The 26,931-nt window shown below is 40.9% G+C and overlaps 8 protein-coding genes across 8 annotated transcripts; 5 read left to right on the top strand and 3 right to left on the bottom strand.

Annotated features, from left to right (window-relative positions):
• Positions 1-1,693, top strand: FOBCDRAFT_145959 (cytochrome P450; the record flags this gene model as incomplete). Its single annotated transcript, XM_054707306.1, has 3 exons — positions 1-1,218; positions 1,280-1,417; positions 1,481-1,693. The coding sequence occupies 3 exons, from the start codon at positions 1-3 to the stop codon at positions 1,691-1,693; spliced, it is 1,569 nt and encodes a 522-aa protein (XP_054563281.1).
• Positions 1,694-3,372: 1,679 nt separating this feature from the next.
• FOBCDRAFT_280844 (uncharacterized protein) lies at positions 3,373-4,090 on the bottom strand (the record flags this gene model as incomplete). Its single annotated transcript, XM_059611587.1, has 3 exons — positions 3,373-3,593; positions 3,656-3,836; positions 3,881-4,090. 3 exons carry the CDS (start codon positions 4,088-4,090, stop codon positions 3,373-3,375), a joined length of 612 nt encoding a protein of 203 aa, XP_059466086.1.
• Positions 4,091-4,609: 519 nt separating this feature from the next.
• On the bottom strand, positions 4,610-9,546 carry FOBCDRAFT_170015 (ABC-2 type transporter-domain-containing protein; the record flags this gene model as incomplete). The annotated part of the gene is made up of 7 exons (XM_054707304.2): positions 4,610-5,167; positions 5,224-5,453; positions 5,506-5,739; positions 5,795-6,727; positions 6,788-7,679; positions 7,789-8,423; positions 8,476-9,546. 7 exons carry the CDS (start codon positions 9,544-9,546, stop codon positions 4,753-4,755), a joined length of 4,410 nt encoding a protein of 1,469 aa, XP_054563279.1. The 3' UTR covers positions 4,610-4,752.
• A 641-nt stretch (positions 9,547-10,187) lies between these two features.
• On the top strand, positions 10,188-12,816 carry FOBCDRAFT_323981 (uncharacterized protein). Its single transcript, XM_059612104.1, has 7 exons — positions 10,188-10,485; positions 10,562-10,585; positions 10,681-10,802; positions 10,849-11,246; positions 11,303-11,589; positions 11,649-12,104; positions 12,183-12,816. The coding sequence occupies exons 1-7, from the start codon at positions 10,441-10,443 to the stop codon at positions 12,669-12,671; spliced, it is 1,821 nt and encodes a 606-aa protein (XP_059466085.1). The 5' UTR covers positions 10,188-10,440; the 3' UTR covers positions 12,672-12,816.
• Positions 12,817-13,386: 570 nt separating this feature from the next.
• On the bottom strand, positions 13,387-15,505 carry FOBCDRAFT_244767 (Alpha/Beta hydrolase protein; the record flags this gene model as incomplete). The annotated part of the gene is made up of 4 exons (XM_054707302.2): positions 13,387-14,423; positions 14,482-14,712; positions 14,770-15,033; positions 15,493-15,505. The coding sequence occupies 4 exons, from the start codon at positions 15,503-15,505 to the stop codon at positions 13,387-13,389; spliced, it is 1,545 nt and encodes a 514-aa protein (XP_054563277.2).
• A 526-nt stretch (positions 15,506-16,031) lies between these two features.
• On the top strand, positions 16,032-16,952 carry FOBCDRAFT_146120 (uncharacterized protein; the record flags this gene model as incomplete). The annotated part of the gene is made up of 2 exons (XM_059608223.1): positions 16,032-16,319; positions 16,386-16,952. 2 exons carry the CDS (start codon positions 16,032-16,034, stop codon positions 16,950-16,952), a joined length of 855 nt encoding a protein of 284 aa, XP_059466084.1.
• A 3,223-nt stretch (positions 16,953-20,175) lies between these two features.
• FOBCDRAFT_233072 (uncharacterized protein) lies at positions 20,176-21,121 on the top strand. Its single transcript, XM_059609913.1, is given in 3 exon segments — positions 20,176-20,480; positions 20,495-20,709; positions 20,755-21,121. The coding sequence occupies 2 exon segments, from the start codon at positions 20,539-20,541 to the stop codon at positions 20,956-20,958; spliced, it is 375 nt and encodes a 124-aa protein (XP_059468006.1). The 5' UTR covers positions 20,176-20,480; positions 20,495-20,538; the 3' UTR covers positions 20,959-21,121.
• Positions 21,122-24,337: 3,216 nt separating this feature from the next.
• On the top strand, positions 24,338-25,184 carry FOBCDRAFT_244765 (uncharacterized protein; the record flags this gene model as incomplete). Its single annotated transcript, XM_059610633.1, has 5 exons — positions 24,338-24,466; positions 24,503-24,543; positions 24,580-24,640; positions 24,807-25,062; positions 25,141-25,184. The coding sequence occupies 5 exons, from the start codon at positions 24,338-24,340 to the stop codon at positions 25,182-25,184; spliced, it is 531 nt and encodes a 176-aa protein (XP_059468005.1).
• Between the last annotated feature and the right edge of the window lie 1,747 nt (positions 25,185-26,931).

The following is a 26,931-nucleotide window of genomic DNA, read 5'->3' as shown; positions in this document are numbered from 1 at the left end:
ATGTCTCTTTATCATATTGAAAGTGCTCTTTTATCTGGCCTTGCTGTGTTTCTAGGGGCATCTGTTGTACTGTGTCTTTATCGTGCTATCGCTTCGCCCTTGCGGAGGATCCCTGGGCCTTTTGTGTCCCGCTTTTCAGATATTTGGTACTTCTTGCAAGTCAAGGGCGGCAACTTTGAAAAGGTTAACATCGCTCTCCATCAAAGATTCGGCCCTATCGTGCGTCTGGGTCCGAATCGATACAGCTTGTGCCATGTGGATGCGACCCAAGGGATTTACAGCATTAATTCTGGAGCTAAATTCGCCAAGTCACCGTGGTATAGCGCATTTGGCAACCCTCTCATTCCGAGGGACCTTTTCTCAGAGTCAAACATTCGAGTCCATGCCCAGAAGAGACGGCAATACCAAAATGTATACTCTCTATCGTCTATGGTATCTTACGAAGCGTTCGTCGATGAATGCGCCGACCTCTTCGATCAGCGGCTTTGGGAGATGGCGAGTGATGACACAACACAGAAGGTTGGTGTACCCACGGACATAGGCCACTGGTTCCAATGCTACGCCTTCGATGTCATTTCCATGATAACCTTTTCGAAACGATTGGGCTTTCTCGAAGCTGGTCGCGATATAGACAACATAATGTCCACTCTGGACAACAGTGTCGTATTCAGCAGTCTGATGGGTATTTTTCCGAGCTTTTATAAAGTCGTGCTTGCCCTCCAAAGAGTTTTGCCACAAGTACAATTCTCAAAGTTTCAAGCAATTTCCGATTTCACAACACAATGTATGGCCGAGCACCAGGCAGTACCCAAAGTCATGTCGCCAGACGGAGATGAGAACGAGGAGAAGACGAACTTTATGACTAAGCTCATGGCACGCCATCATAAAGATCCAGCAAAATATACCGAATTTTACGCTTGGTTAGGTTGCATGCAGAACATCGCAGCTGGCTCAGACACGACCGGAGCCACCCTAACTGCTACACTATATTATTTGCTCAAACATCCACAGACAATGAAAAAGCTCCGACAAGAAATTGATCATCATGATCGCAATAACTCGTCAAAGTCATTTAGCTTTAAGCAGACTCAGGATATGTTGTATTTACAGGCCGTCATCAAAGAGGCATTAAGAATGCACCCTGCAACAGGACTGCCGCTGGAAAGGGTGGTGCCTGAGGGTGGTGCCACCATCTGTGGTCAATTCTTTCCGGCAGGGGTAAGTACTCATCTCCCATTTATTCAGGGAACTGTTGGACAATTAATTAATTTTGATTCAGACCGTCGTCGGTGTCAACACTTGGGTAGAACACTATAACGAGCAGATCTTTGGCCCGGATGCCACTGAGTTTCGACCAGAACGATGGTTGGACAAGGACAGAAACAAGGTGGCTTTCTTGAATCGCCATTGGATACCTGTGAGTCGAAGTCTAAATTTAATTCCTTACGGAACTGATCTTAACAAACCTTGTTCGGTATAGTTTGGCATGGGTGCGCGAACTTGTATAGGAAGACATGTCTCCTATTTGGAAATATCAAAACTAATGCCAAGAATATTGCGGGACTATGACTTTGAGTCAACTGGGGACATGCAGCATGGTATCAAGTCATGGAAAACTATGAATCATTGGTTCGTTAAACCAAAGGATTTTAGGGTTATGCTGAAAATCAGAAAGTCCCAAGTTGAAAACTAAAGAGGCTGTGCGACGCCGTCATGGCTGAAACCCTGAGATCTAGGTCCAGGGACAGAATAGTGAAATACATAGACTGGATGGAAAGGCCATTTCGAAAACCACTTCTTCTCGGAGAATCTTCCAAAACAAGTTTCAAACAACACAAAGCAATAGAAGAATCAAGATGGCGGTGCCATGCTGGGGAGGAGGATGCTGATTTGGTTGCCCACTAGCGAGATTATCAAATTGAGTTACGCCGTCTTATAGCTGTAGTTGGTTACCTGACAAGCTTGCACGGAGCCATCCTGCATAAAGTTCAGGTGATTTGCAAGAACTAATTCTGTAGTCAAGTAAAACCGCCAGTACTCACCCTAACAATAATCTAATCTTCCACAACGCTCTGAGCATAGTCGGCAGGAGTTCAAAAACTGGATGTTAATACTATCAGAGCAATACTTCCTTTAGGACTCTGGGATTCATAATGTGTTTCGTTGAAATTTGGCCCGTATATACCTGATGTTTGAAATTCGTTTTGAAGATTCAGTCAAGAAACCCCGCGAGTTCGAGTTAAAGTTGAGCGCCTTGTCCAGAGCCGACTTGCGACCAACATGCAACTGGCCATTCACCTGTCTCAATACTCGCAGATTAAGTTCTCTGTAAAGACGACTTGAACATAGCTGTCTACCATATTCTGCAGCCAATAGCAATCCACACAAGGAATAGCTAGTTTGAACTTGAAAGACAGTTAATAAGCCCAAGCATTCAACGTCCTTTCACACAACCACCAACCACATCCCTCCACGTAACCAAGCTTCGTCAACGTTCACCGAAGGATAGGGTTGGTGGGAATATGCACTGGTAATTAATTAGATGCCTTTAGAGCTGGTAGATGTACTCAACCTCGTTCTCACAATGGTTATATGGTAGCGGCAGTCCTTCGACCATGGGGCACAGCTTCAAAAGACCGCATCTGTTTGACATCATGGCTGCTATAAGTGCAGGACTTTGTCTCTGCGCAGATATGCTATGATCAGAAATCGGGCGCCTACAAGCTACAGGGTGATACATCTTCATATTTCCGACACAGCTAATATGATGGCCGGCACATATAGCTTTGCAATCAAGATCTATAGCTGGGGCGGCCACGGGAAGCCCAGTAACTCAAAACTTACCCCACGTTTCTGGGAGCAGCATTGTCGTCGGAACTTTATGCTCTTATCAGCCAGAAAGCCCTATCTGCAGAGCTGTCTATGCAGATTACTGGCTGACGCAAGCTTGACACCATTGAGATCTGTATCGCGAACAGTATTGAACATAAGGCTTTAAGAAAATGCCGTATAGTACCTCTGGAAGACTTTCTAGCATTCTTATCCCCAACTATTAATTCCATTGAAATTTAGCCGTACCCTACTCCAAATAATACTAGCACCTCAAGCAGCAAATAGATATATCTTATCCAAAAGCTTATGTAAATGTACTCCTTCCTTGAATGATGGGTAATAGCCCCCAGTAGCAAACCTCTCGTAGATTTGACCGACATTCTGTGATGGGAGGGGAAGATCTGAGTCCTGCCCCAGGTGAGTTTTCCCAATTTTATCCGTCGCATAGTCTTTGACTCGAAGTCGGAAGTCCTCAGCACCGAGGTTCAGCAGAATCATACTTCCATTTATATGCAATTCGCCTTTCTCGCCAATTATGTCCTAAACTAATCCTTCTCCCTTGTCAAACGCGCCCTCACCCCGGAAGCAGTAAGTAAAGGCTACTCCTGATTCCGTCCATCCTTGAAGCGAGACGTAGTCGTCTACAGTCTTGGTGACGTCCGACTCAATAACTTGGTCTTGGTCCATAACGATGATCTTGGCCACGTCGTCCGCATCTGGGTTCGCAAGGTCGTCGGCTCTCCCAAGAGCTGAATGACTGGCTGAAAAGTATGGCCCAGGTATATAGAGAGCATGACTTGGCCTGTAACGCCCTCTGCGTCACGGTCCTTGAAGCACTTATATCGCTTAACAATATCCTTGCCTGTTTCCTCCGTGCAGGCGCTGCCAGAAATGTGGGTGGCCAAAGGCCGCCCGATGCGTCCACTCTCTAGAATCATGGCCAAAGCAACGTAAGCTGGGGAAACGCCAGCCTGGAGGCCGATAACTGTGCCAATTCCTTTTTTCTAGGCCAGTTTCGAGAGATCTTCTGCCTGTGTAGTCGATCCACAAAGTGGCCACTCAGCATAGACGTCTTTTCGGCCTCAATTGCGGACCTGATGAGGTCGTAGTGTGAAAAGACGGCTACTGCGTAGACCACGAGCGAGACTGTGTCAGACTTGCACATGGCCTCAACAGAGTCGAAGGCTTCTGCATCCCGCAGGTCGTAGGCTTCCAGACCCTTTTCGCTGGATTCAAGGGATGAGTTGTAGACGGCCATGATGCAATATTTGTTGTTGGACTAGGTATGGAAGATCGGCCGTCGAGGGTTTCTACCCCAATTGCCCCTTGTCAAACCAACCCTGGACCGTCCCAACTTATGCTACTGTACGATGCCTTGCTTCCACAAAGTTGAATGCCCACCCAAACATTGTCTCCGCCTGATCTGAAATTCAATCTTAAATCTTACTATATAATTAATTAATTCTCAACCTTCTAATATATTGCAATTTAATACTAAGGCTAATCTACTTCTTGCACTTTTGGCCTATTAGTCAGATGCTAAATTAAGCCTCCGCGAGGCAGCTAGGCTATAAGGTTCACTATTAGGCTCTCTGTCACTGATAAAATGGTGTTTATGCTATATCGAGTATTATGCCTAAGTCGCGGAAACTAAGAGCAGGAAGCGGGGGATATATGGATGAATGGTTAAAGCAGGGAGGGCGAAGAAGTTGATGCGAACTCAATGTCTCGTGCACATTCCGATGCGAACATGGTATTTGTCTACCTCTAATTACGATAAATGTCTAATCAAAATCCTCCGTCTATGAAATGAACTCTGTTGACTGATACGGTCTTGTTTTGTTTTGCAGTGTCGTCACTGTCTGTATCCTCAAAAGGACAAGCCTTGCCTTCCGCGCTGAAGTCAGACACTACTCTGTCCTACTCCTTCTTGATCTTCTTGTTCTTGGGTACCCTTGCCAGCCAGTAGAATACGAAAGCCATGCCAACGTTGAAAATGCAGAAAGCCCACATAAACCCAAAGTCCCTCCACCTGTTGTTAAAGCTGACGCTGACGCTGGCTAAGAAAGTATTAGTCTCGCTCATGGCGCAATAGCCACAGTCAGAAGACTCGGGGTCCACGAGGTAGCCCCCAGCTTGAGCGATAAAATCGGCGGCATACTCAGCGCACGTTGAGCCGTTGGGGGCGCTGAAGCGTACGAGTTCATTGGACGCGCAGTACATAGGGGCGTTACCAAGGGAGGTGCCGAGGAAACTTTCGATGATGTATGTGAAGGGATTGATGCGGTACATGAAGATCCAGAATCCCGGGAGAGCATTCGGGCCGGCAAGGACACTGTCACGCAGCGTCAGTTGAGACTCATGGTGTGGATTGTTGTGTCAGTGACTTACCCGCAAAATGTAAACATCATGATGAGAAGGAGGTTCATAGCACCTCCAGCTATATCAGCACTTGGGAGCCCCGCAATCATCATGTGTGAAAATGTGCTAGCAAAGGCGAAAAAGATCCAGATATGCAGGTATATCGTAATGCCGCGCGAGTCGACGGAGTCAGTCCATTCGGCATTCTTATACAGACCAATGGGGAAGTACCAGCAGACGAAGGCGAAAACCGACATGAGCTGCCGTCATGTTAGATTTGTTCATCTCATCTGCAGATAAAATCTCACTCACCGAATTCCAAGCAAGCTCAACGACGATGTTGGCAGTCAGAAAAGCCTTCCAGGAGTACGTCTTGGATGGACGCTCGCGAGCTTCGTACATGACACGCTGCAGTGCGAAAACGGGCATGATCTGGTTGACCAGTTGCGGGAAAATACTGAGGAAGATGAAGACACCGAACATCTGGTTCATCAGGCCACGCTGTGTGTTGTCACCGTTCAAGAATGAAAGTCCGATGAAAAGCGACTTTGAAAGTTAGCATTCGTGACTCTGATGGAAATGGCGGCTGTAGAGTCCTTACAACGCCGACTGCGAGGAGAGCCTTGGCATAAATGTACCCAGGGCTTCGCCAATACTGCTCAAAGACCCGCTTCGTCACTTGCCGGTGCTGCTCCAGGGATGACGCGGCAAACTCCTCGTATACGTGAGTGTCAGTACTTGGCTGTTCGGACGACGCCGAAGACGCAAGCTTTCCTAGCTCCTGTTGAACCAGCTGATATTCGGCACTGTTCTGCCAGATGTCCGGCCAGTCGATTTCCGTGATTGCGCCGGGAGCCGCGCCGATGACCTCAAGCATGTACTCGGCCGGGTTGGAACCAGCCGGAAGGCCATGGGCGCCATTGCGGGTGAAGTAGTCGACGAGGATGTGGGAATCTTTTCCGATATCGCCAAAATAGATAGTCTTGCCCTTTGATAGCAGTAAAAGACGGTCGAATCTTTGAAATAGCATGGCAGAAGGCTGGTGAATAGTGCAAAGGATGGCTTGCCCGCTCTTGGTCAGCTTCTCCATGAGATTGCAAATCGACCACGAGGTCTGACTGTCCAAGCCCGAGGTAGGCTCATCGAAGAAGAGAAGAAGCTGGGGCCGAGCAGCGAGCTCTACACCGATTGTTAGTCGCTTACGCTGCTCAACATTAAGACCTTCACCAGGGACACCGATGATAGCATCCGCATAATCTTCCATGCTAAGCAAGTCAATGACCGTATCGACGTAATCGAGCTTTTCCTGGCGGCTGTATTTAGATGGTTGTCGAAGGAGGGCACTGAATGTAAGAGCCTCACGGACAGTTGATGTGTGCAGATGGAGGTCCTGTTGCTGAACGTAGCCGGTCTTTCTTTGGAAGGATTCATCGCGGAGTGATCCGTTCACGAGCATCTCGCCAGTAACCACACCCATGGTCACACGGCTGGCAAGAACGTCGAGAAGGGTAGTCTTACCAGCACCAGAAGAGCCCTAGATGTATTGTCAGTCAAAGTGCATCAAAATATGCACAAATGTATTAAGCAAGCTTACCATCAGCGCAGTCAGGGTACCTGGCTTGACCCAACCGTCAACATGGTCCAGGATCCGGCGGGGCTTTCCCTTAATTTCGATGTCGTAGGAAACATTCTTCCAGTGGAAAACTGATATGTTCTTCTCGACCTTTCCTCCTGAGACGTTGCCGTTATACGTTTGCTGATTGGTCGAGGTCACAGAACCGCTCTCAATGTCTCCCGGCGATTTCTTGAAGTGCTTCATGGCCTTACGAAGGTAGACCAGAACCTCACCCTTAGAGCGCTCAGAAGCGACATACTCAGTGGCCACCAGGTGTAAAGAGGCATATAGGGCCATGAACGCAAGCATGACGCCAAAGTTGCGCCATCGATGCGACGGATCATAACCGTAAGCACTCTTAATATACGCCGTACCGCTGACCGAATCTTGTCCAGGGACGGCTCCCTGCGCGGAGCATGCTCTGCCGCTCGGCGAGGCATCCTCATAGCCCGGGCCGGAGGGGATGAAGACGGAGCATGGGAAATCCATCCCGGCGAACTCGTTGATCACGATGGCCTCTAGACCGTAGTATATTGGGTTAACCCACCGAGACCAGCTGATCCAGCTGCGCATGTACTGTACTGGGATGGTGAAGCCGGTGTAGAGGATCAAGCCGAGGAGGATGATTGCGGACGGTGCCATGGCTTGGGCAATTGACTTAGTGACTGACCCGATCAGTCGGAAAAGCATGGACATGGTCATGGTTGTTGTAAAGATGACGAGCAGGAAGTAGAAGAATGCACCTGGCTCGCGGCGGAGATTGCCCATGAAGTACATGGTGATGTTAGTGATTATTGCGTTGGTGATCTTGTACGGCAGGTCCACAATCATTGAAGAGAGGGCTTCGGCGCTGGGGTGATATAGGGCATATCTGGATAGGAAACTGTGTTAGCATGGAGGGTTGTTCAACGATATGTAGGTCAGATATAGAAATCCGCTGAACCGCCACTCGCACTCGAAAAGAAAAGACAGAGACACACCTGGCATGCTTCTCGACAATCTTACGCTTGGCATAAAGGTTAATAATCTCCAAGATGCTGCTGAACGCGTTCATGAGGATGAGGAAGAATAGCAGGACAGCCCGGCTCTGGAAGGCCGAGGTCGCTTCGGGCAGGTTGTAGAAAATGCTGCTGACAATAATGGCCTGCAGGAAGTTGGTGACTAGCATAGTGATAGTCAAGCTGGGGTCCGTCTTGAGCATGACCCCACTACGCCACAAGGTTAGATTCATCTGCTGGAGATAGGATAAGGTGAAGGGAGAGTTAGCGCGTTGAGCCGAGGACTGGTCCATGCGCCGTGACTCCATGAACCTGTCGTAGTGTTTGCCGTGGAAAGGATGTCGTTCGATATAATCCTCAATGTCCTCCAGCAGTAGAGCGCGGTCACTACTCTCCTTCCATGCCCGGGCAAAGTCTTCGGGGCTTCGAGGCGTCTTATTCTCCCAGCCAGGGCGGATAATGCGTTCACTGGGGCTGGTCATGGAAGTGAGGAAATCAGCGGTGGTCTGTTGCTCCGGGCATAAGAAGCCGAGCTCCTCAAAGTATAACTGGGCTCTGGAGGCTTTCCCGAAAAAGATTTGCCGGCCTTTATATAAGACGAGAACCTTTTCGAAGAGCTATTTAAATGTTAGCATAGATCTGAAATGGAATTGCTCTCTATATCCTCACGTCGTAGGCATCTTGAGGGGCTTGGTAGATAGCGACACACGAAGTACAACCCATAACATCAGCCTGCATCCTCAAAGTTCGGCAGAATTCCACTGCGTTCGCGCTGTCGAGCCCTCTGGTGCTATTATCCCAGCACTGCAAGGGAGAATAGCTCAACGATGCTTCAGCAATTGTAACACGCTTCCTCTCGCCTCCGCTGACGCCGCGGATAAAGTCATCGCCAACGCGGCTATTCTTAGTATGTGAGATACCAAACATGGCCATCGTTACATCGCGGAGATGCTCTATATACTCCTTTCGGCTGACCCCAGCGGGGATATTCTTAGGGCATCGCGCCGCAGCCGCGAAGTAAAGGGTGTCGCCGACGGTAAGCTGCGGAAAATGGTGGTCGACTTCGGCGGTGTAGATAGCTTCGCCTCGGAACGCACTGCGAATCTGATCGGGATGGATGCCTTGGTAATTGAGCGTGGACGATTCGTGGACATGAAAGCCGTGGGTGTCTCCGGCGACTGTCTTTAGGAACGTCGTACAGCCGGAGCCTGGGGGACCCAGCACGCAGAGCATCTCTCCACTGTGTACGACACCCTCGAGATCGTAGAGGATATCGACACGCTCGTCCTTCTTGTTGAACAACCACTTCTTAGCCAACCGGCCTGCCTCAAAGAAAACGTTGGCCACGCTCTTTTGGAAGTCGGTGTCGGAGCCGAAACCGTACACGTTGAGGTTCTTGAAGGCGATACCCGTCGTCTTGGGCGGGTTGCCCTCGAGGGACTCTTTGCGGACCTTGTAGAAGGCCTTGGCCCACGCCTTGGCGTTGAATTTGGGGTTGGTGGGGTCCAGTGGTCCGTCTCCGGCGATGGGGAAAAGGGACGCTGCACCGCCGCCCTGGGATTGAGTCGTCAACCGCCTGGCGAGGTCAAGGAGTTCATCGTGCACCTGCCCTTCTCCCTTGTCGGGCGTGGTGCCGGCCTCGGGAATCAGGGTGTTGTATGAGCCTTGGGAGGATATCGCCTTGTCCGTCGAGAGGACTGGCTTTTCGGGCTCTTTGCCGTGGCCCTCGTCGGAAGACATTGTATGCCCTAGATGCCTCGAACTGAAGATGAAGGTTGAAAGAACTGGACGGAAATAGGCCTGAAAGAGAGGAAAACTGGAAGAGAAGGAGTGGATAGATCGGTTCAAATCACAGCTGATCACTCAAAATCAGTCAGTGAGAACATGGATCATGATTTCTGGTGAATTGAACGACAGACATCCTATTTAATAACAACAAAAGTCCGTGGAAGGGGCTCTCCCGTGAAGCAACATCTGATCTCTGGACCCTTCGGCGCCGTGTAAGACAGACCCCCGAAAAGCTGTGGGACGGACATTCGGCCTCAAGTTTTGCGATGGTGTACAGGCTGGAGCTCCGCGGCCGTAGGTTCAACGTGGAGCGAAATTGAAGTTTTCTAATCTCCATCTATTCTCAAACAGTCAATGCTCTCTGCCCCCGGCCACAGGACGAGCCAAAAGTGGCGAGAACCGTGAGATCTGATCCACTCCTCTATCCGTGCACCGCCACCGGACAAACGGACTGCTCGACTTTTCCGCGCCCATAGAGGGTCCAGGGGTCCAAGCTGAGAAGGCTTCGCAACTTTCCCTAGGCCGATTGGTCCAACTCGACGTAAGAGATAATTAGACCGTGAATTCAGAAACCAAAAAAGAGCTTCTACTGCCTGCTTCGCAGGCTTACCCCCCCCGAACCCAAATGCCGTGATTGGGCCTCGGAGATTGAGAACGGACTCACATTCCAAGAAACGGTGTCATAAAAGCCTTGTCTTCAAAAAGAGAATTAGGCACCCACTGCGCTGGATTACACATATTTATCCATAACCTTGGCGTTTCCCCGAAAGACCGTAGATCAGAACCACAGCAGCTTTAACCGCTCTCAAACGTCGGTCCTGACATCTCCGCGTTTTCCCATCAACAATGTATCGTGCTGTGCCGCAACACCGCGGCCAACATGATCTAGTGGTAGGTATCAGAGCCAAGCCTCTGCTCCTCCACCCTGGACTGTCAGATCTGACGCGTTAACACATTTCCCAAATAGTGCATCGCTTGCAGGACTCGAAAGGTACCACAGTCCCCCATGCTCCACCTACTTACCGTGTTGGCCTCCACACCACAACGCCGCATCTGAATTCGATAATCTGCTAACTACCGAACCAGATCCGATGTAACCGTGCCAAACCTACATGTGACGGCTGTCAAGCTAGAGGCCTGGCATGCACGTATCCGGAGCGAAGGAAAAGAAAGAAGGCTAACTCCCGAAAGCGTCAGCCCAATGAACCGCATGTCAACACATTATTTTCTTTGCCTACCACTAACATTTCTCAGTCATGTCAGTGATCATGTCCTCTCTGGTCTTCTTGAGAGACTACTTCGGGTTGAGGAAAAATGCACGCGCCTTGTTGCTGATCCATCGACGGTAAATACCGCGCTCAGCAACAATAGCCCAGGAAGCCTTCAAGGATCTTATTCCCAAACACCTGGGCAAACACCTGAAGCACATTTCGTGGTCTCATCGGCTGCATCCAGAGCTTCCATCGATAATGACGCAGAAGAGACAGAAGCCAGTGATTTGCCTAGTTGTCTAGCCACGCCCTTGAATGCCGACGTGCGCCTCCAACAAGCCTTTGAGCAGGTTTTGCATCTCAAGCGGCAGAACTTGTTCAACCAGACCGTACCTCTAGATTACCATATACAACCAGAGATCGCCAAAGCTTGTATTGAGAGTAAGCACTGGATAGATTCGGTTCGAGAGCTCTTCAAACACTAATCTCATTTGCAGACTTTTGTACGCACTTCCAAATCGACACGTTCCCGAGCTTCATCAACATCAAGCTGATGCACCTCATCCCTGACATCATCGATATGCCTGAGGTCACTCTCGAGCCAGCGGTGCTGGTACTCTACTATAGTATTGTCTACCATGGTTCAGTGTTGATTGCTGACGATTTGGGACCTCAGTATAGCAATTTAACGCAACGCGTCTATGGTTGCTGTCTTCGTGTGCTGCCAGCTTGGAGGGAGCGCAGTTTGGGGACCAAGACGGACCTGATCTCTGCCATCCTTCTCGTACGTGTTCTCTTCAAACCAAGAAAGCTCACACACCGTATACTGACCATCTGGGGTAGATGAGAGCTTCCTTTCAGCAATGCGACTTCGAATTCAGCTGGAACATGTACAGAATTGTGTATCAGTGCATAAAGAAGCTGAACCTCCACAACATTGATCAGGATTTTCCCAGTACCTTCATGCGGCAGTCACCCGATGATGGAACAGACCATGACAGGCAAGGTCTCTGGGCGTTGGTGCTCGTCGATCTATTCTTCCGTCTGCTACACGACAAGCCTGCCATCATGACGGCCAACTTGACCGAGTGGCGTGTCAATCTTCCCACAATCAACATCGTCCCTGAACAACCCGAACACATGGTTTCAACGTTGGCGTTCTTTGTCAAGTCACGGCTGACCTTTCTTCTGCTTCGCTTCTTCGACTTCTTTGCTCAGAGCTCGGACGATGAGGACTGCATCGAACGGATTGAAGGACTCTGTGCTGAGATAGAAGACTTGATCGGAGAATGGTCTGTAGTAAGTCTTCCTATACTGCTCCATTTCCATTCTATTCCAGTGTTTCAGCCCCACTGATTGGTTGTATATCACCAACAGAGAGATTCAATGGACGCCAACGAAGAAAACGTCTCAAATTGGTGGACGCTCTACGATCTCACGCTCACGGCAAGCTGCTCCATGATGGTCATGAGCCGCAAGATGGAGGCTCTCCATTCCGAAGTATCTGGCTTACCTTTCCCCTGTTACAATAAACCTGTATCTGTCTTGTCAGTCAACATCGCTCGTAAGGTCCTGGAGCTCGCTCTTCTGGGCTTGGAAAAGTATACAAGCCCGCTTGCCGCGGCATATTTGTTTGGCGCATTCCGCTGTCATATTCCTTATGGCTGCTTGGTTAATCACCTGTTCGTTAGCGACCCTGGAGAACCGTGCTCTACCTCGTTGAGCGATATGGTGTTACTGGAGAAGGTTGCCGAGAGCATGGGTACTATAGCAGAAAGGGATGGGGATCTTTTACCGTTGGCCCGTACACTTCATCAGCTAAACATTACTATCCATGCTAGATGGAAAGGGAATGCGGGGCAGTAGTGTTTCCTAAAGAGAATGATAGCCTATGGGCAATCCAGAGTGTGTAGCACAGGTCAGTTGCTGGATAAGGAAGGCCTTGTTTCCAGATACAATGAACCAGTCGTTCGCCTTCCTCTTAAGCCGAGGTATACACGAGAGGCAAAAGCAGAAGAAAGCAGGCACATATTCGTTTGTTATTGCAGACCAACGGGAACTTTCGTCCTGAAATCCTCGTCCAGGCGTATTTTGTAGGTGGACCACTCATTGTTGTGACATTATTGTTTTAGATCACGGAACGCGAGTAACGTCCTCGGCGTTTTATATCTTTTCCATGGCAGGGACCAGCCTACAACCCGGTGAGCTGATCCTGGATCGCTCCAACAAATTATAACAAGGTACCTCACAAGCTTAGGGCAATATCTTGTTAATCGCTTCAGCACTCAATATCTTCCGACTTAGACAATAAGAGGACAACTTTCACAAGTTCAATTTTGACTGCATTCGCTAGTGTGTAGTTGACCATATAGAACCCCATTGTCGGCGAGATAAAATCCATTGTTATTTTTTCGCGGCTCGCCCATCACCAGCGACCACCTCAGCAAGGACGTAATACAACTACAACAGATGCTACACAAGGATGGTATGTCAAATTTTCCTCACCTTACCTGAAGCTGATGATCATGCTGATTCTCAATCAAGGGGAAAGCATTTCCTCTTGTTCGACTCGCTTCCTTGCCTAGAGGCCATTGAGTTGAACGGAGACATCATAGTAGGAGCAGGCGGTGTCTACTAAGTTCCTGTCAATCGTTCTACCTCGAACAGCATAATTCGTATCGAAGAGCTGGAGGTCCTTATCTTGTGATCCAACCATTGGCCAACCAGGCCCATCTTCTGGATGCTTAGCAAAACCCGCCCAAGCACTCTGCATAGAATCACTGAGCCTGACTTGCGCAGCCGTGGTTTCGTTATCCACTCGATAGGTACCGAAAACAAGTGGTATTTCCGAAGTGTGCCATGCTCCAGCCCCTTTAAAGGGCGCATTGTTCGGAAAGGTTGCATTGAAAAAATACCGCCACACGTTCTGATACCCATGAGCAAGTAATTCAGCGATGGCGGAGGTGGTACAAGTATACGAGTAGTCGGTGAGAATACGTGATTGCAGCTCTGCCACTGTTGCATTCGAGGGATAATGTAATCGCGCGAGCTCTTTGGAAGCAGTGTTGTTGCCGAAAATAGCGCCAAGCATCTGCTCGGGGGGCGGCATTACCGACGTCAACACTGTGCCTTCGTCTGCGTTCGTCCCAATGAGGATAGGCACTTCGGCTATCGACCCTTGATAGAAAGCATCGTTGAGAAAAGGACCGTTGGTAATGTTGTCAACGACCGGAGTAAAGCTAAGCCCTCGATAGTCTAGGATGTTTCTGATGGCTTCAGCGGGCGCATCCAAGACGCAGGCGAGTTGCTGTGCTGCCGTAGTGGCGTTGCATTCTAGCTCTTTTACCAAAGTCGCCCACGACGCCTCTCCGCCGCCAGCAGGTCCAAATGCCTGGCTCTGGATAATGGCAGCCCGGAACGGCAAGGGCCGTGGAGGGTTAATTAGCAGCTGCTTTACGGAATACCCACCTACGGATTCGCCAAATATGGTCACTTTGGATGGATCTCCACCGAAAGCTCCAATGTTCCGGCTGACCCATGCCAATGCTTTGCGTTGGTCCATAAATCCGAGATTGCGCTGATGGAGAGGGATTTCGGGCGAGGCAGGAAAGCCGAACACTGCCTCAAGTCAGATTCAAGTCTATGCCTAGGAATGTTTTTGAGAAGGTTCTCGCACCATTTGTTCGGTAGTTCATTGTAACGACGACGACGCCGTGTTTGGCGGCCAAGAATGAGCCATCATATTCAGAGAGACGAGCAGACCCTAACTGGAAGCTTCCTCCATGTATCCAGACCATCACTGGTCTTCCGCATTCGGTTGCAGTTGAAGGAGTAAAAATGTTGAGGTGGAGGCAGTCCTCACTCTCAGGAGGTTGGTCGCTGTTGAAAATCTTTCTGAAGACATCATCTAGCCGAAATGTTAGTGTGCCGGATATTTAGGGATTCCAGGACAGGCCTTCCATACTCGCAAAGTGCTGGATACATGAAGGACGGTAATAGGTAGCATTCCAAATGGAGGTCCATGGCTCAGGATCCTCGGGGGGTAAGAACCGTTCTGGTGGAGACTTTGCAAAAGGAACACCGAGGTACTGATTTACCACGGGGGTTGGAGCTGTTGGCACTCGAGTCGTGGTTCCCAAAATAATGCCGTTGAGTATGCTAGCCGTCGGCGGTGAGGAGGCAGGTCTGTTCAGGGTATGGGCGTGCGATGCAGGGAAACCCCAAATGGCTAAGGTGATTGTAATGACAGTAATAATGAGCATGATAGCTGACTGAGATTTGACTTCTATGTTGAGTGAAAGGGGGCGAAGGAAGGAAGACTGAAATCGGCTTCTTAAGTACTCGTCCGTGACTTCAACTTTCTTTTCATATGGCCTACCTATTCAAGTTAGCCGACGTAATCCAGTCCTGTATTCCACAACAGGCAACTGCGTCTTCACCGATGTGTCATTTACCTGGTTCTGTTTTAGTGCTATAGACCTGAATGGCCCATAATAGTACTAATTTCGCAAACGAGATATGCCGAGCCCCGATTATCAAATGTGAAAATATGCGTCAGTACGTAGCAAACGAGGAAGACGAAGGATAGAAGTTGCAATTAATCGGGAACTTACAGAGATCCAAGCGACGCCAGCCATTTCAGAGATAATCACAAAGTTAGTTCCCATGGCGATCCTGTTGGCGAGACATTGTAGGAACATCTTGCTGAAGCTTATCACTCTGCCCTCCTCCCAAATCCGTCTATGTCAACATATGTGCAAATAGCTCAATCGCCAGGGCAATGGGAATGCAGGATATTTCGAAGAGCGACTCGTGGCTCATTGCTGCGTGCTTCGAAATTGAATGACTCATAGGTGCTCCTTGTCGTACACCATTACATTCCCTGTTAGTAAAATTGGCCCCAAAATAAGTGAATCAAACGTTCAAGTCGTACACCATTACAAGCCCGACCAACGTAGTATCGTGGTCCACCATGCCCTGCTAACCACCTGGTGTGGACGGAAGATATATTTGCGAAAATATACGAAAGCTTAGATCATAGAAGAAGCTCCGGAAATTATCCATATCCACAAAAAGAAGAAAAAGAAAACGAAAAAGGCATGAAAATATCTATGCGCATATCTATATAAAGAATGCAAATAGCCATTCTCTTGGATTAAATTTTCATTCCCTCAAGCCTCAAAGTTACCTTACCAAGAACCTCCACTCTTGCACCCATCCACCATCATGCTTATACTTGTCGCTGGAGTCTCCGGAAACATGGGCCAGAAACTGGTTCATTCTCTTACTTCCCGAGGACACCGTGTCCGGGGTCTCGGACGGGATGCTTCTAAGCTAGTCCCCCACACCTACGCCTTATTGGACGACTTCGTCACTTGTGAAGTCTACTACGATTCTGCCGCATTGGATCGCGCCTGCGCTGGGGTAGACGGCATCATTTGCGCGTACGGTATGGATCCGCGCCTTCAACTGGAAGGGCAACTCTTGCTCCTGCGCGCAGCCGAGCGGGCCAATGTTTGCATATACGTTACCGCATGCTGGAACCACGATTGGAGCAAGCTGGAACTTGGCAAACATGAGGCTTATGATGCACTTGTCAGCTTCCGCCATCATGTCGAAATGACTTCCGACATCAAGCCAATATATGTTTTCAATAGTATATTCGCCGAAACACTATTTTCTACGATTGGACACGGCCATGTTGGTCCAGACATGCCCCTGGTCTGGGACTCAAGCACCAAGACTATGAACATCTGGGGAACTGGCCACTCAGTATGGTACTGGACAACCGAGCAGGACTCTGCGGAGTTTACAGCCGAAATCATTCAACGGAACGACGCCGCCCAGGGTGGATGTTGGAACGTCTGTTCTGGGGCAAACTCCCTCCTCGAGATAGCCAAGGTGTATGAGCAGGAGCGAGACGTTCAAGTCAAGCTCAATAAGCTAGGTACCATTGACGACCTCAGGGAGAAAGCGTTAAAGGCTAGGAAGGAGGGAAGGAAAACCGACTATCGTTTGTACATTGGTTGGTTCTATCAACTGTACGCCATTGATGGTACCTGGGTCTTTCCCAAGCTCGATAATGACATCCTTGAGGTCAAGACCACATCGTTGGTTGAGTTCCTCAAAATGCATCCCGACATTTGAAAGAATTCCTGTTGTTGGGGTCTTGAGGCCCAAAGGGCATGGCAGTTACCGCTCATACTTGCACAGCTGGCGGTGCAAATAAGATCCGCTGTATAAGCTAGATATGCGTGTGGGGAGCTGGTAAATAAGTGGATTTATTCCGCCTGGGAGAATATGCCAAAGAAAGAATAGAGCAATAGAGCAATAGAGTAGAATCGAATCATGGCGTGAACTTCAGCCTGCCATCAATAAACTTTACAGACGGAAGTTTGCGCTAAATAGAGCCCTATCCATCCTAGCAGCCTCTATCCGTATAGGGTATGTAATACTAACTCTTAGCAAGTGCCCCTTCCTAGAGAAATAAATAATCCTCGTTGTTACTTACTTTTATAACCCTAATCTGGCTGCCTTGTGTAGCGCATAGTTTGACAACAGTGTGAGGAATTGCAGCGAAATGGGTCTGCAAATATTTATATAGAATCGAGTAATCGCATCGTCTGTTGTTGGGGTAGGAAAGATATCTTACTCTGTATGTCTAGAAGCTCGATCTATTTTCCTATCTTCTGGGCATATCAATACAAGTCTCTCTGAAGCCCTCTTTATCATGTATATGAATTTCTGCCGCGCAGCCGTTATGACGCTTGCTGTATAGCCTAGCTGCTTCTATATCGCTTCTGTTTGTGGTGAGTTTTGGAGTTCTGTAAAATATAATTATAACACCTACTGTCGGAAAGCTTCTATCTTTGGACTGTTGGTTGCCTTTGATCTTTCGGCTGTCTTTGCCGGTTCTGTAAGTATCTTGCTGGTAAGACTGAGAACTTTACTTAACCTTGAGCACTTTACGTAACCGACCGCGCTGGAGTTTTTACCCCAAGACCCCATGCCCATCATTAGACATCTCCACAGCAATCGCCACCCGACAAAGATACTCCTTATTCAAACCTGCAGATCCAGGTATCAGCATTTATCATGATTACGTATAAAATATTAACAGCCTGTAGCAGATCAGAGTTGTCGCGAGCCACATACACCATCGACAATATATCTTACATAACATGGCAACAGCAAACGGTTCATCTAATGGCGTCTCGGCTAGCCGAGAGCAAAACCCAGTCAAGGGCGTCTCGTCTGTGGCTTCTTTGGCCAAAGACTTTAAGGGAAGGTTCTTAACTAAGCTCTGCTATGGCATCCTCTAGATAATAATAGAATTAGGTAAATAGCTCAGAGCAAAGAGTTTATTAATACCTATAGTTTAAGATATATATAATTATACTATTTAAAGTAATAAGTATTATAAAAAGGATTTTATGTGTATTTATTAATTATTTATAAAAAATAGTAAAAATTAGTTATTAGGTAAATATTTTAAGAAGGTAAAGAAAAAGAAAATTATATTATTTATAACCTCTTTTTTAATATAATTACTTTTTAATAAGTATATAATAAGTTATTTTTTCTAATATAGGCTTTTTATAAATTAAATCCTCTTTAAAAGTTATATAATTTTTATTAAGGTTTAATATTATTTTCTTTTTTACTTTTTTTTTAATTAAGCTAATTCTTTTTCATATTAATAATCTTTTTAATATATATTAGTTAATTTAAATTAGTATTACTTAATTAAGGTAATACTTATATTATTAAGGTAAATAAAATTAATGTAATTTTAATAGCTTATTAATATATATAATAAGTAAGTGCTTTAAATAAATAAGTATTTTAAAAAAATCTTTTAATTTATATTATTATTATTTAATTAAATATTTCTTAGTAACCTTATATATTATAAGTTTTTAAATAAAGCTAAGAATATTTTTACCCCTTAGGCCCTTAAGAATAACCTAAATTTATATCTTTAAAAGGCTATAATTATATATTAAGTTAATTACCTCACCTTATATTATTATTAATTTAGTATTTAATTATAATATAATATTATTTAAAAAATAAGTTAACTATTTATTTAAAAAGAGTAAATAATAATTAAATTTATTTTAAACTTATATTTATAAGGATTTATCTTATAATTAATATATATAAAATCTATAATTAATTCTCTACTTTTTAGTTATAATATATTATATATTAATAAATGCTGAGCTTATAACTTTATTAAGTATTAACAAGAGGTAAAAATATATAAATATTAGAGATATAATTATTAAAGAGTTAAATATAAAAGTTTTATAATTATTTATAATTAATATTAAATTATAAAAAATATAATTATAATATATTATTTAATTCCTCTATTTATATTAATAATATATTAATATTTAGCTAATTTATTAAGTTTATTATATATTATATTCTATAACTTATTTAACCCTTTTTATATTATTAATACTAATAATCTTTAACTTTTAGCATATAAAGCTTAATATATTTTCTTCCTAAGCCTTATAATTACCCCTTTTCTTTTTATATTATAATATATTATCCTTCTTATCTTTATACTATAGTTTATAATTATAATTAGCCTATTATAAGTTATTAATCTCCTTTAATAAAAAATCACCTTTATTACCTACTTCATAATATTATAAAGCTACTTATTATATAAGTTATTATAAAGTTTCTTTAAAAACTTATTTTACCTTCTTTATAAATAGCCTTTATTTAATCCCTATTTAAAAGTCTTAAGGCTTTTTATCTTAGTATTAAGAAAGGTCTTATTAATCTAAGAGATATAATACTATAGCCCTAATTTAAATTACTGCTTTTTTATTAATTTTACTTTATTTATTTTTATATATAAGGTTAATTAGTTATATACCCTATTATATATATTTAATTAATAAAGGTTAATTTAACTTTTACTAACTAACTTATATAAAAGTTAACCTAATTCCTTTAAACCCTGCCTTTATTTTATATTTATCTTAGAACTTTATATATAAACTCCTCTTATTAATTTAAAAGTAGCTCCCCCTTAATAATAATAACCCTTTTAGATATATTAAAGAGCTACTTTTTATATATAACTAATAAACCTATAAAGGCAGTAAGAAAGGCTGCCTAATTTAATTAAAGATAATATCCTTTCCTTAGGCCTCTTTTTAAGTCTTTAAGATTTAATAGCTTAAAATTAGCCTAGTTAAAATTAATTAAATTAATATAATACCTCTAATTTATATAATTAATTAACTAAATTAAGCTATAATTAGAAATAACTATCTTAATAAGATTAAATTTATATCTTAATAAAAAGTTTTTCTTAATAGTAATTATTATTATTTTTTTTTTTTTTTTTTTTTTTTTATATTTACAAGTCAGCCTCGAAAGATATATCCAAGCATCTCCAAAGTCTAACATAATTTAAATATTTATTACCCCTCAGCAGGCAAAGCTTCATTAAGTCAATATCATCATAGTTAGCTGCCTCAATTGCAGCCTGAACCTAGCTGCACATAACCCAGCTGGAGAGCATTACTTGCTCTTCAGCTGGCCCCCATCTTCTTCCTGCAACCCACTTCAAAGGTCTTTCGCCGACCCCTGCAGCACGCTTAAATCATCCACCGCGCTTCCACAGTAAGCGATCCGATCCGACTTCCCTTATTTACCTTCTGATTGCAACCGCTAACAGCATCATAGCTTCACTGTCACGATGCTCAGAAGAAGCCTGCAGGCACCCGATCCCGACGGGTGTTATCTGACGAAAGGTCATAATGTGACCTGTAAAATCGAGCAAGCTATCAAGAAAGATGATCACGGCGAGCTTCGTGATATGGCGATGGAAATCGGAATAGACTGGGGAAAAGAGGATGATGCCGGCCGCGTTAGATTGGCAATCTTTGGTTGCGAGATCCTCCTGCTCTTATAGCCTCGCTATCAGCTAATCGACAAAGACTTCCTTAATCGCGAGATAGAGCTGCTTTATAAGCTAGAAGGGAAGTTACTCAGAGGGGTAAATCCAAGCCGGAGGGAAAGGGAATTCATCAAGGCCCTTCGCGGCGGCTTGCACGATAAGTGGCTCAAGGCCATCCGGTGGCAGGCCAAGAAGGTACTGGAGAAGACTGAACCTTGATGACATACAGACCAGGCTGGCCATGGTCTTGGACCACGAGAGCGCGACTGAGACGAGGGGGACGGCATACCGCGTGATGGATGGAAGAGGGGTAATCGTGTGGTTTTGTGGGAAGAAGATGTATTGAGTTTTGTGTGAGTTCAGTTGCCTAAAGTCAAAGACCGTCGGCGTCGGCGGCGTAAAGAGGGTCAAATGGGTCACGGGACACAGCACGTGACAGATTCAACGGATCAGCCAAACATCAGTGCACCATCAATATAAACAAGGGAGTAATTATTATTATATAAATCTCTTTAAGTTCTTTCTTATTAGTTATATTTAAGGTAGACCTAATAATTAAATTAAGGTTATAATTAGTTATATAATAAATATATTTATATAGCTATAGGCTATTTTATATAATAGGCATTAAGGTAATATAATTATTATATTATTAATAAGAAGGGTTAAAAGGTAGGTTAGGAAACCTCCTTTATAATAATTTTATTAAATATATCCTTTAGGTAAGATAAAAAAAAAAGGTAACCTAACTGCTAAGAGTAGGCCTTTAGCTTATATTAATACTACCTAGTTAAGGTAGTAATTATATTATTAAGGTAAATAAACCTTATATAATTTTAGATTTTATAATAATAGCTTACTATAAGGGTTTTACTATTTAAGCCTTTATAGAAAAGTTAAAAAGCTTAATAGTCTTCTATAAGGCTAATAATAGGAGAAAAAAAAAGGTTATTATATTATTAAGTTTAAGAAATATTATAAGGAAAAGATAATTATTATAATTTATATATTTATTTATATATTTAATTTACTTTAGCTTTTTAATATAAAATACTTTAGGCTAATAAGAAGGATATATAATTAAGAAATAAAGTACTTAATAAGATACTTTATAAATTATATTTTTAAAATAAAGTTTTTTACTGCCTTTTATAATACCTATTAAGCAATTATTATAAAAAGTAATATTAAAAAAGGCTTCAAAGAAGCTAGGCTTACTTTCTTTACCTTAGAAAATATTATCTTAAAGCTTAATATATAAATATAAACCCTAATACCTCTTAAGGAGGTTATTAAACCTTAAACCCCTTAGACTTTAAAGACCTTAAAGATAATACTAAAAACCTAATTTTATTTTATATATTTATAATAAAGAATTAAAAATTATAAAAGTAGCGTTTTTAAGTTTATTATTTAAGCTATAAAGTATTTTAAGAAAAAGTAAGATATCTTTTTATATAAAATAGCCTTACTAAAAGATAAGAATTAATATTTTAAATAATAAAATAAAATAATAAGATAATACTAAAGGGGGAAAAATATTAAAATATAAAAAGAAAAACCTTTTAAATATAAAAGAAGTATTATAAGTAATTAATTACATAGATATTAATATATAAGTAGTAATTAATCCTTAAGAAGTAATTATTAAGTAAGATTAAAGTAATTAAATAATTAATATTATAATAAATATTCCTAGTTTAAATTACTGCTTTTTTATTAATTTTACTTTATTTATTCTTATATATAAGGTTAATTAGTTATATGCCCTATTATATATATTTAATTAATAGAGGTTAATTTAACTTTTACTAACTAACTTATAAAAAAGTTAACCTAATTCCTTTAATTCTAACTTTAATAGAATTTCTAAGCCCTATTTTTACCTTATATTTATCTTTACTTCTATATAAAAGAGAGGATATAAAGTACTTATTTAGCCTTAATAATTATATTCTTAAGCTACTTTTTATACCAGGCTAAGTTACCTATAAATGCAGTAAGAAAAGCTGCCTTTTCTGCCTTAAGAGACTAGCCTTACTATAAGGCTTCTTCTAGCTTTTTTAATTTAAATAGCTCTCTAGCTAGCTAGGTTAGAGATATTATACTACCTAGGTAATTTAGATTTATATAACTAATTAAGCTAATTAGGCTATATTTAAAAATAGCTATCTTAACTAGGCTTAATCTGCCCTTTAAAGAGAAGTTTATACTAATAGCTTTAGCTATCTTATATAATATATAGTAATCTTTGCCCTTATCTTACTTTAGCACTAGTCTAATTATATTAATAAGATTATAATTAGTTATATAATAGCCCTAATTAGGCTGCAGGCTATTATATATAGCAGGCATTATAATAGTGGCTGTAATTAATGTCAGTAAGTGTAACTTAAAGAGGAAGTCAGTTCGGGGAATATACTTAAAGTGTGATAGATGGACTAGGCGCGGTATGTTTTAAAGGTCGTTTAAAGACCAGGCATATAACTCCTCTCTTTCCCTGTTGCACTAGAAGTTAACCTGTAGTGTCTTAGTCCTTTAAGTGGGATGAAGGAAGAAGGTTAACCTAGCTGCTAAGAGGTAACTGGCATTAATACTACTTAGTTAAAGCAGCAATTACGCCATTAAGGCAGATAAACCTTATCTAATTTTGAATTCTATAATAATAGCCTGCTATAGGGGTCTTATTATTTAAGCCTTTATAGAAAAGTTAAAAAAGCTTAATAGCCTTATATAAGGCTAATAATAAGGAAAAAAAAAGAAAAACAAAAGAAAATAATAAATATCATAAAGCTAAGTATAATATAAAAACCTAATAAGAGGTAATTAAGGTTAATAAGAAAAAGTATAATAATTTATTTTAATTAATTAGATAAATTATAGTGTTTTTATTACTTTTTTAAAGTCTTTAGGTATAAATTAATAAAATACTTACTTTTTTAAAATACTTATTTATTATATATATTATAAAGGTCTTATTATTTAAGCTTTTATAAAAAGATTAAACGCTTAATAGCCTTATATAAGGCTTATAATATGGAAAAAAAAGGAATTTTATTTATAAGAAATTATAAAAATATTTTTTCTCTTTTATATTATTTATATATTTAATTAATTAAAAATATATATTAAATATCTTACTTAGCTTAAATGACTTAAGGCTTTAAAGCCTTTTATTTAATTTCTTTTTTAAAATAATTAAAAAACAAATTATTTAATAAAAAGCCTTATATTAAATTTTAATAATTTCTTAAGAAATATAAAATATCTTTTTTTTTTAAATATCCTTTAATTAAAAAGTAATAATATTATTAACCACATTATAACTTATATCTTTATTATACTTTTATTTTTAATCTTATTTAAAGATAATTAACAGCAAGGAAAGAATAAGAGTTAAAGCTAGTAGAGTAAATGCCCTTGAATCCGGAGTATCCTACTATGTTTAAAAGTCAGCAATCTAGTGGTCGACATGCCAGTAACAACGGAGAGGCAATCATCTGCAAATAGCTTCTCGACCTCAATTTACCCTCAACATTGTCTCCAAGCTGATGCCTCCACAAATCCCCATTGTGCGCAACCACAGCACCTCTGCGACATGGTAGAGTCATGGAACTCACTCATCACTTCCACTATGCCTGATGCCGAAATCAAGCTTTTTTACGCCATCATAGATGACATCCTCTTAGGTGCCAGCGAATTTGACCTCATCGACTTTACGGGAGGAGTCTTCAACCTTACGCTGACCGTGCTTGATCCGTAGGTTGAGAAAACGCTGGCTTTCATCAGAGAGACCGCCAAGACGTGCCCAAACACGGCCATTGTTGGCGTATGATGGAGGCATCAAGCTGTTGCCCGAGCAATGGGCGGCGAAATCAAGTTCAATCCCTATTATGACAGGGTAAACAACCCAGAGGCCAGCCATGATTGCCTAGGTTGGCGTGTCACCTCTGCGTTATACGGAGCGAGGTATTGAGATTTTGGAGGCTCCCAGGACAAGAGCAGCAAGATAGACTCTGTAAGAGTGACGCCGGATACAATTCGCCGAAGTACTGACTGAGCTACAGGCGCTGCCGGAATTTCACAAGAGACGTGTCGCCCGTCCGGCCTTAAGATTTGTTCCTCTCGCTGAAGACAACGATACCATGCTGCATAAGGAGTACAAGATCATGATCTTTCAAGGCCACCCTGAGATGGCAGAGAACTTTGGAATGGCGATATTGCATGCGGATTATGGTGCTTATACCGGCAATGTATCGGAGAAGCAAGCTGAGGAACTTGATGTACGGTTCTCATTGCCTCATGATGGACAACGCTCGTCCCGTAGAGTTATTACCTTAAGGAAATACCTAAAAATAAAATTTATAAAAGGAAATATTAAGATATCTATATTATTAGTAGGATTCCTAGTAATATTTATTCCTAAGAAAAATAGGAAATTATAACTTATTATAAATTATAAAAAGCTAAATGCCTTTATAATTAAAGATAAGACCTTACTTCTACTTAATATAAAACTATAGGATTATTAATAAGGTAAATAAATCTTTACTACTTTAAACCTTAAAGGAGCTTAGAACCTAATTTATATTAAAAAAAGAAATAAGTAGAAAATAATATTTAGAACTAAGTTTAAACTATTTAAATATTTAATAATACTATTTAAATTTAATAATATACCTTTTATATTTTAATAAATAATTAATAATATATTTTAATAGTATTTAAATATTTTTATAGTGTATTACTTAAATAATATCTTAATCTTCTTAGATAATAAGGAAAAATATAAAAAATATATTTATAAGGTCTTAATGGCCTTATAAGATATTAACCTATTAGTTAAATTAAAGAAAAGTTACTTTTATATAAAAGAAGTAATAGGATATATTATTACTTTAGGTAAGATTAAAATAAAATAAAAAAAGATCTTAGTAGTAGTAAAATAGTTAAAACCTATTATAATTAAGTATAAAGCTTTTTAGGCTTTATTAACTATTATTAATAATTTATTAAATACTTTAGTAAAATTATATATCCCCTAATAGAATTAACTAAGAAGAAATAAAAATTTAATTAAGTATTAAAAGCTTAAGATTTATTTAAGTAATTATAATAAGCTATTTTTAGTAAACTTATATTATTTATATTTAAGCCTAATAAGGAAATAAAATTATAAAATAACTTATTAGACTTTATACTAAGAGGATATATAAGCTAATATAATAACTAAGGCAAATTATATCTTATTATATTTTACTTATAAAAATTACATAAATTAGAACTTAATTACCTTATTTATAATAAAGAATTTCTAGTAATTATTAATTACTTTAAGGAATTTAAATATTATCTTATAAGAAGTATATATTAAATTAAAGTTTATATTAATTATTAAAATATTTTATACTTTATTATAATATAAGAAGTTAATTAATAATAATTATATTATATTAAATACTTATATAAATTTAATTTTATTATTATTTATAAAAAAGGTTTAAATAATAAATAAAGAAATATAATTAATAACTAAATTATAATATTAATATACTTAAGACTAAGAAATAACTCTTAGAGAAAAATTAAAAATAAGAATATTAATTTATATAATTAATATAAATATTAGGATAAATATAAATAATACTAATAAGAGAAATCCTAAAAAATAAAGTATATAACTTCCTTTATAAATTTTACTTATATTAATTATATAAATACTAAGAAGTTACTAAGACCCTTAAATAACTATTATAATAAGGATATAAAGTTTAAAAAAAGGATATAAAAAGAATAATTAAGTAATATAACCTATATATAAAAATAAAGGTATAATAATATAAACTATATAAAGAACTATAACTATTAGAGGTAGTAAAAGAATTATAAAGTTTAATTATAATAGACTTTATAATTAAATTATTATTATTAAAAAAAACCCTTAATTAAAATCTTTTATAATAGTATTATAATTATTATAAATAGACTTATAAAGTATTAAACTTACTTATCTTATAAAAAAGTAATAAATATAAAAATAATAGCTTATATCTTTTATAATAAGGTAAGAAGAGAAAAAAAACTACTAATAGAAATCCTACTACATAAAGAATTTACCTTAGTAATAAAATTTTAATAAGTACTTATATTATATTTAAAATTAAATTACTAACTTTTAATAATAGTTAGACC

Source organism: Fusarium oxysporum, chromosome X (assembly GCF_013085055.1).
Source record: "Fusarium oxysporum Fo47 chromosome X, complete sequence".
Taxonomy (NCBI): Eukaryota; Fungi; Ascomycota; class Sordariomycetes; order Hypocreales; family Nectriaceae; genus Fusarium; species Fusarium oxysporum.
Note: the sequence above shows the minus strand (reverse complement) of the source record. Positions and strands in the feature narration are given on the sequence as shown.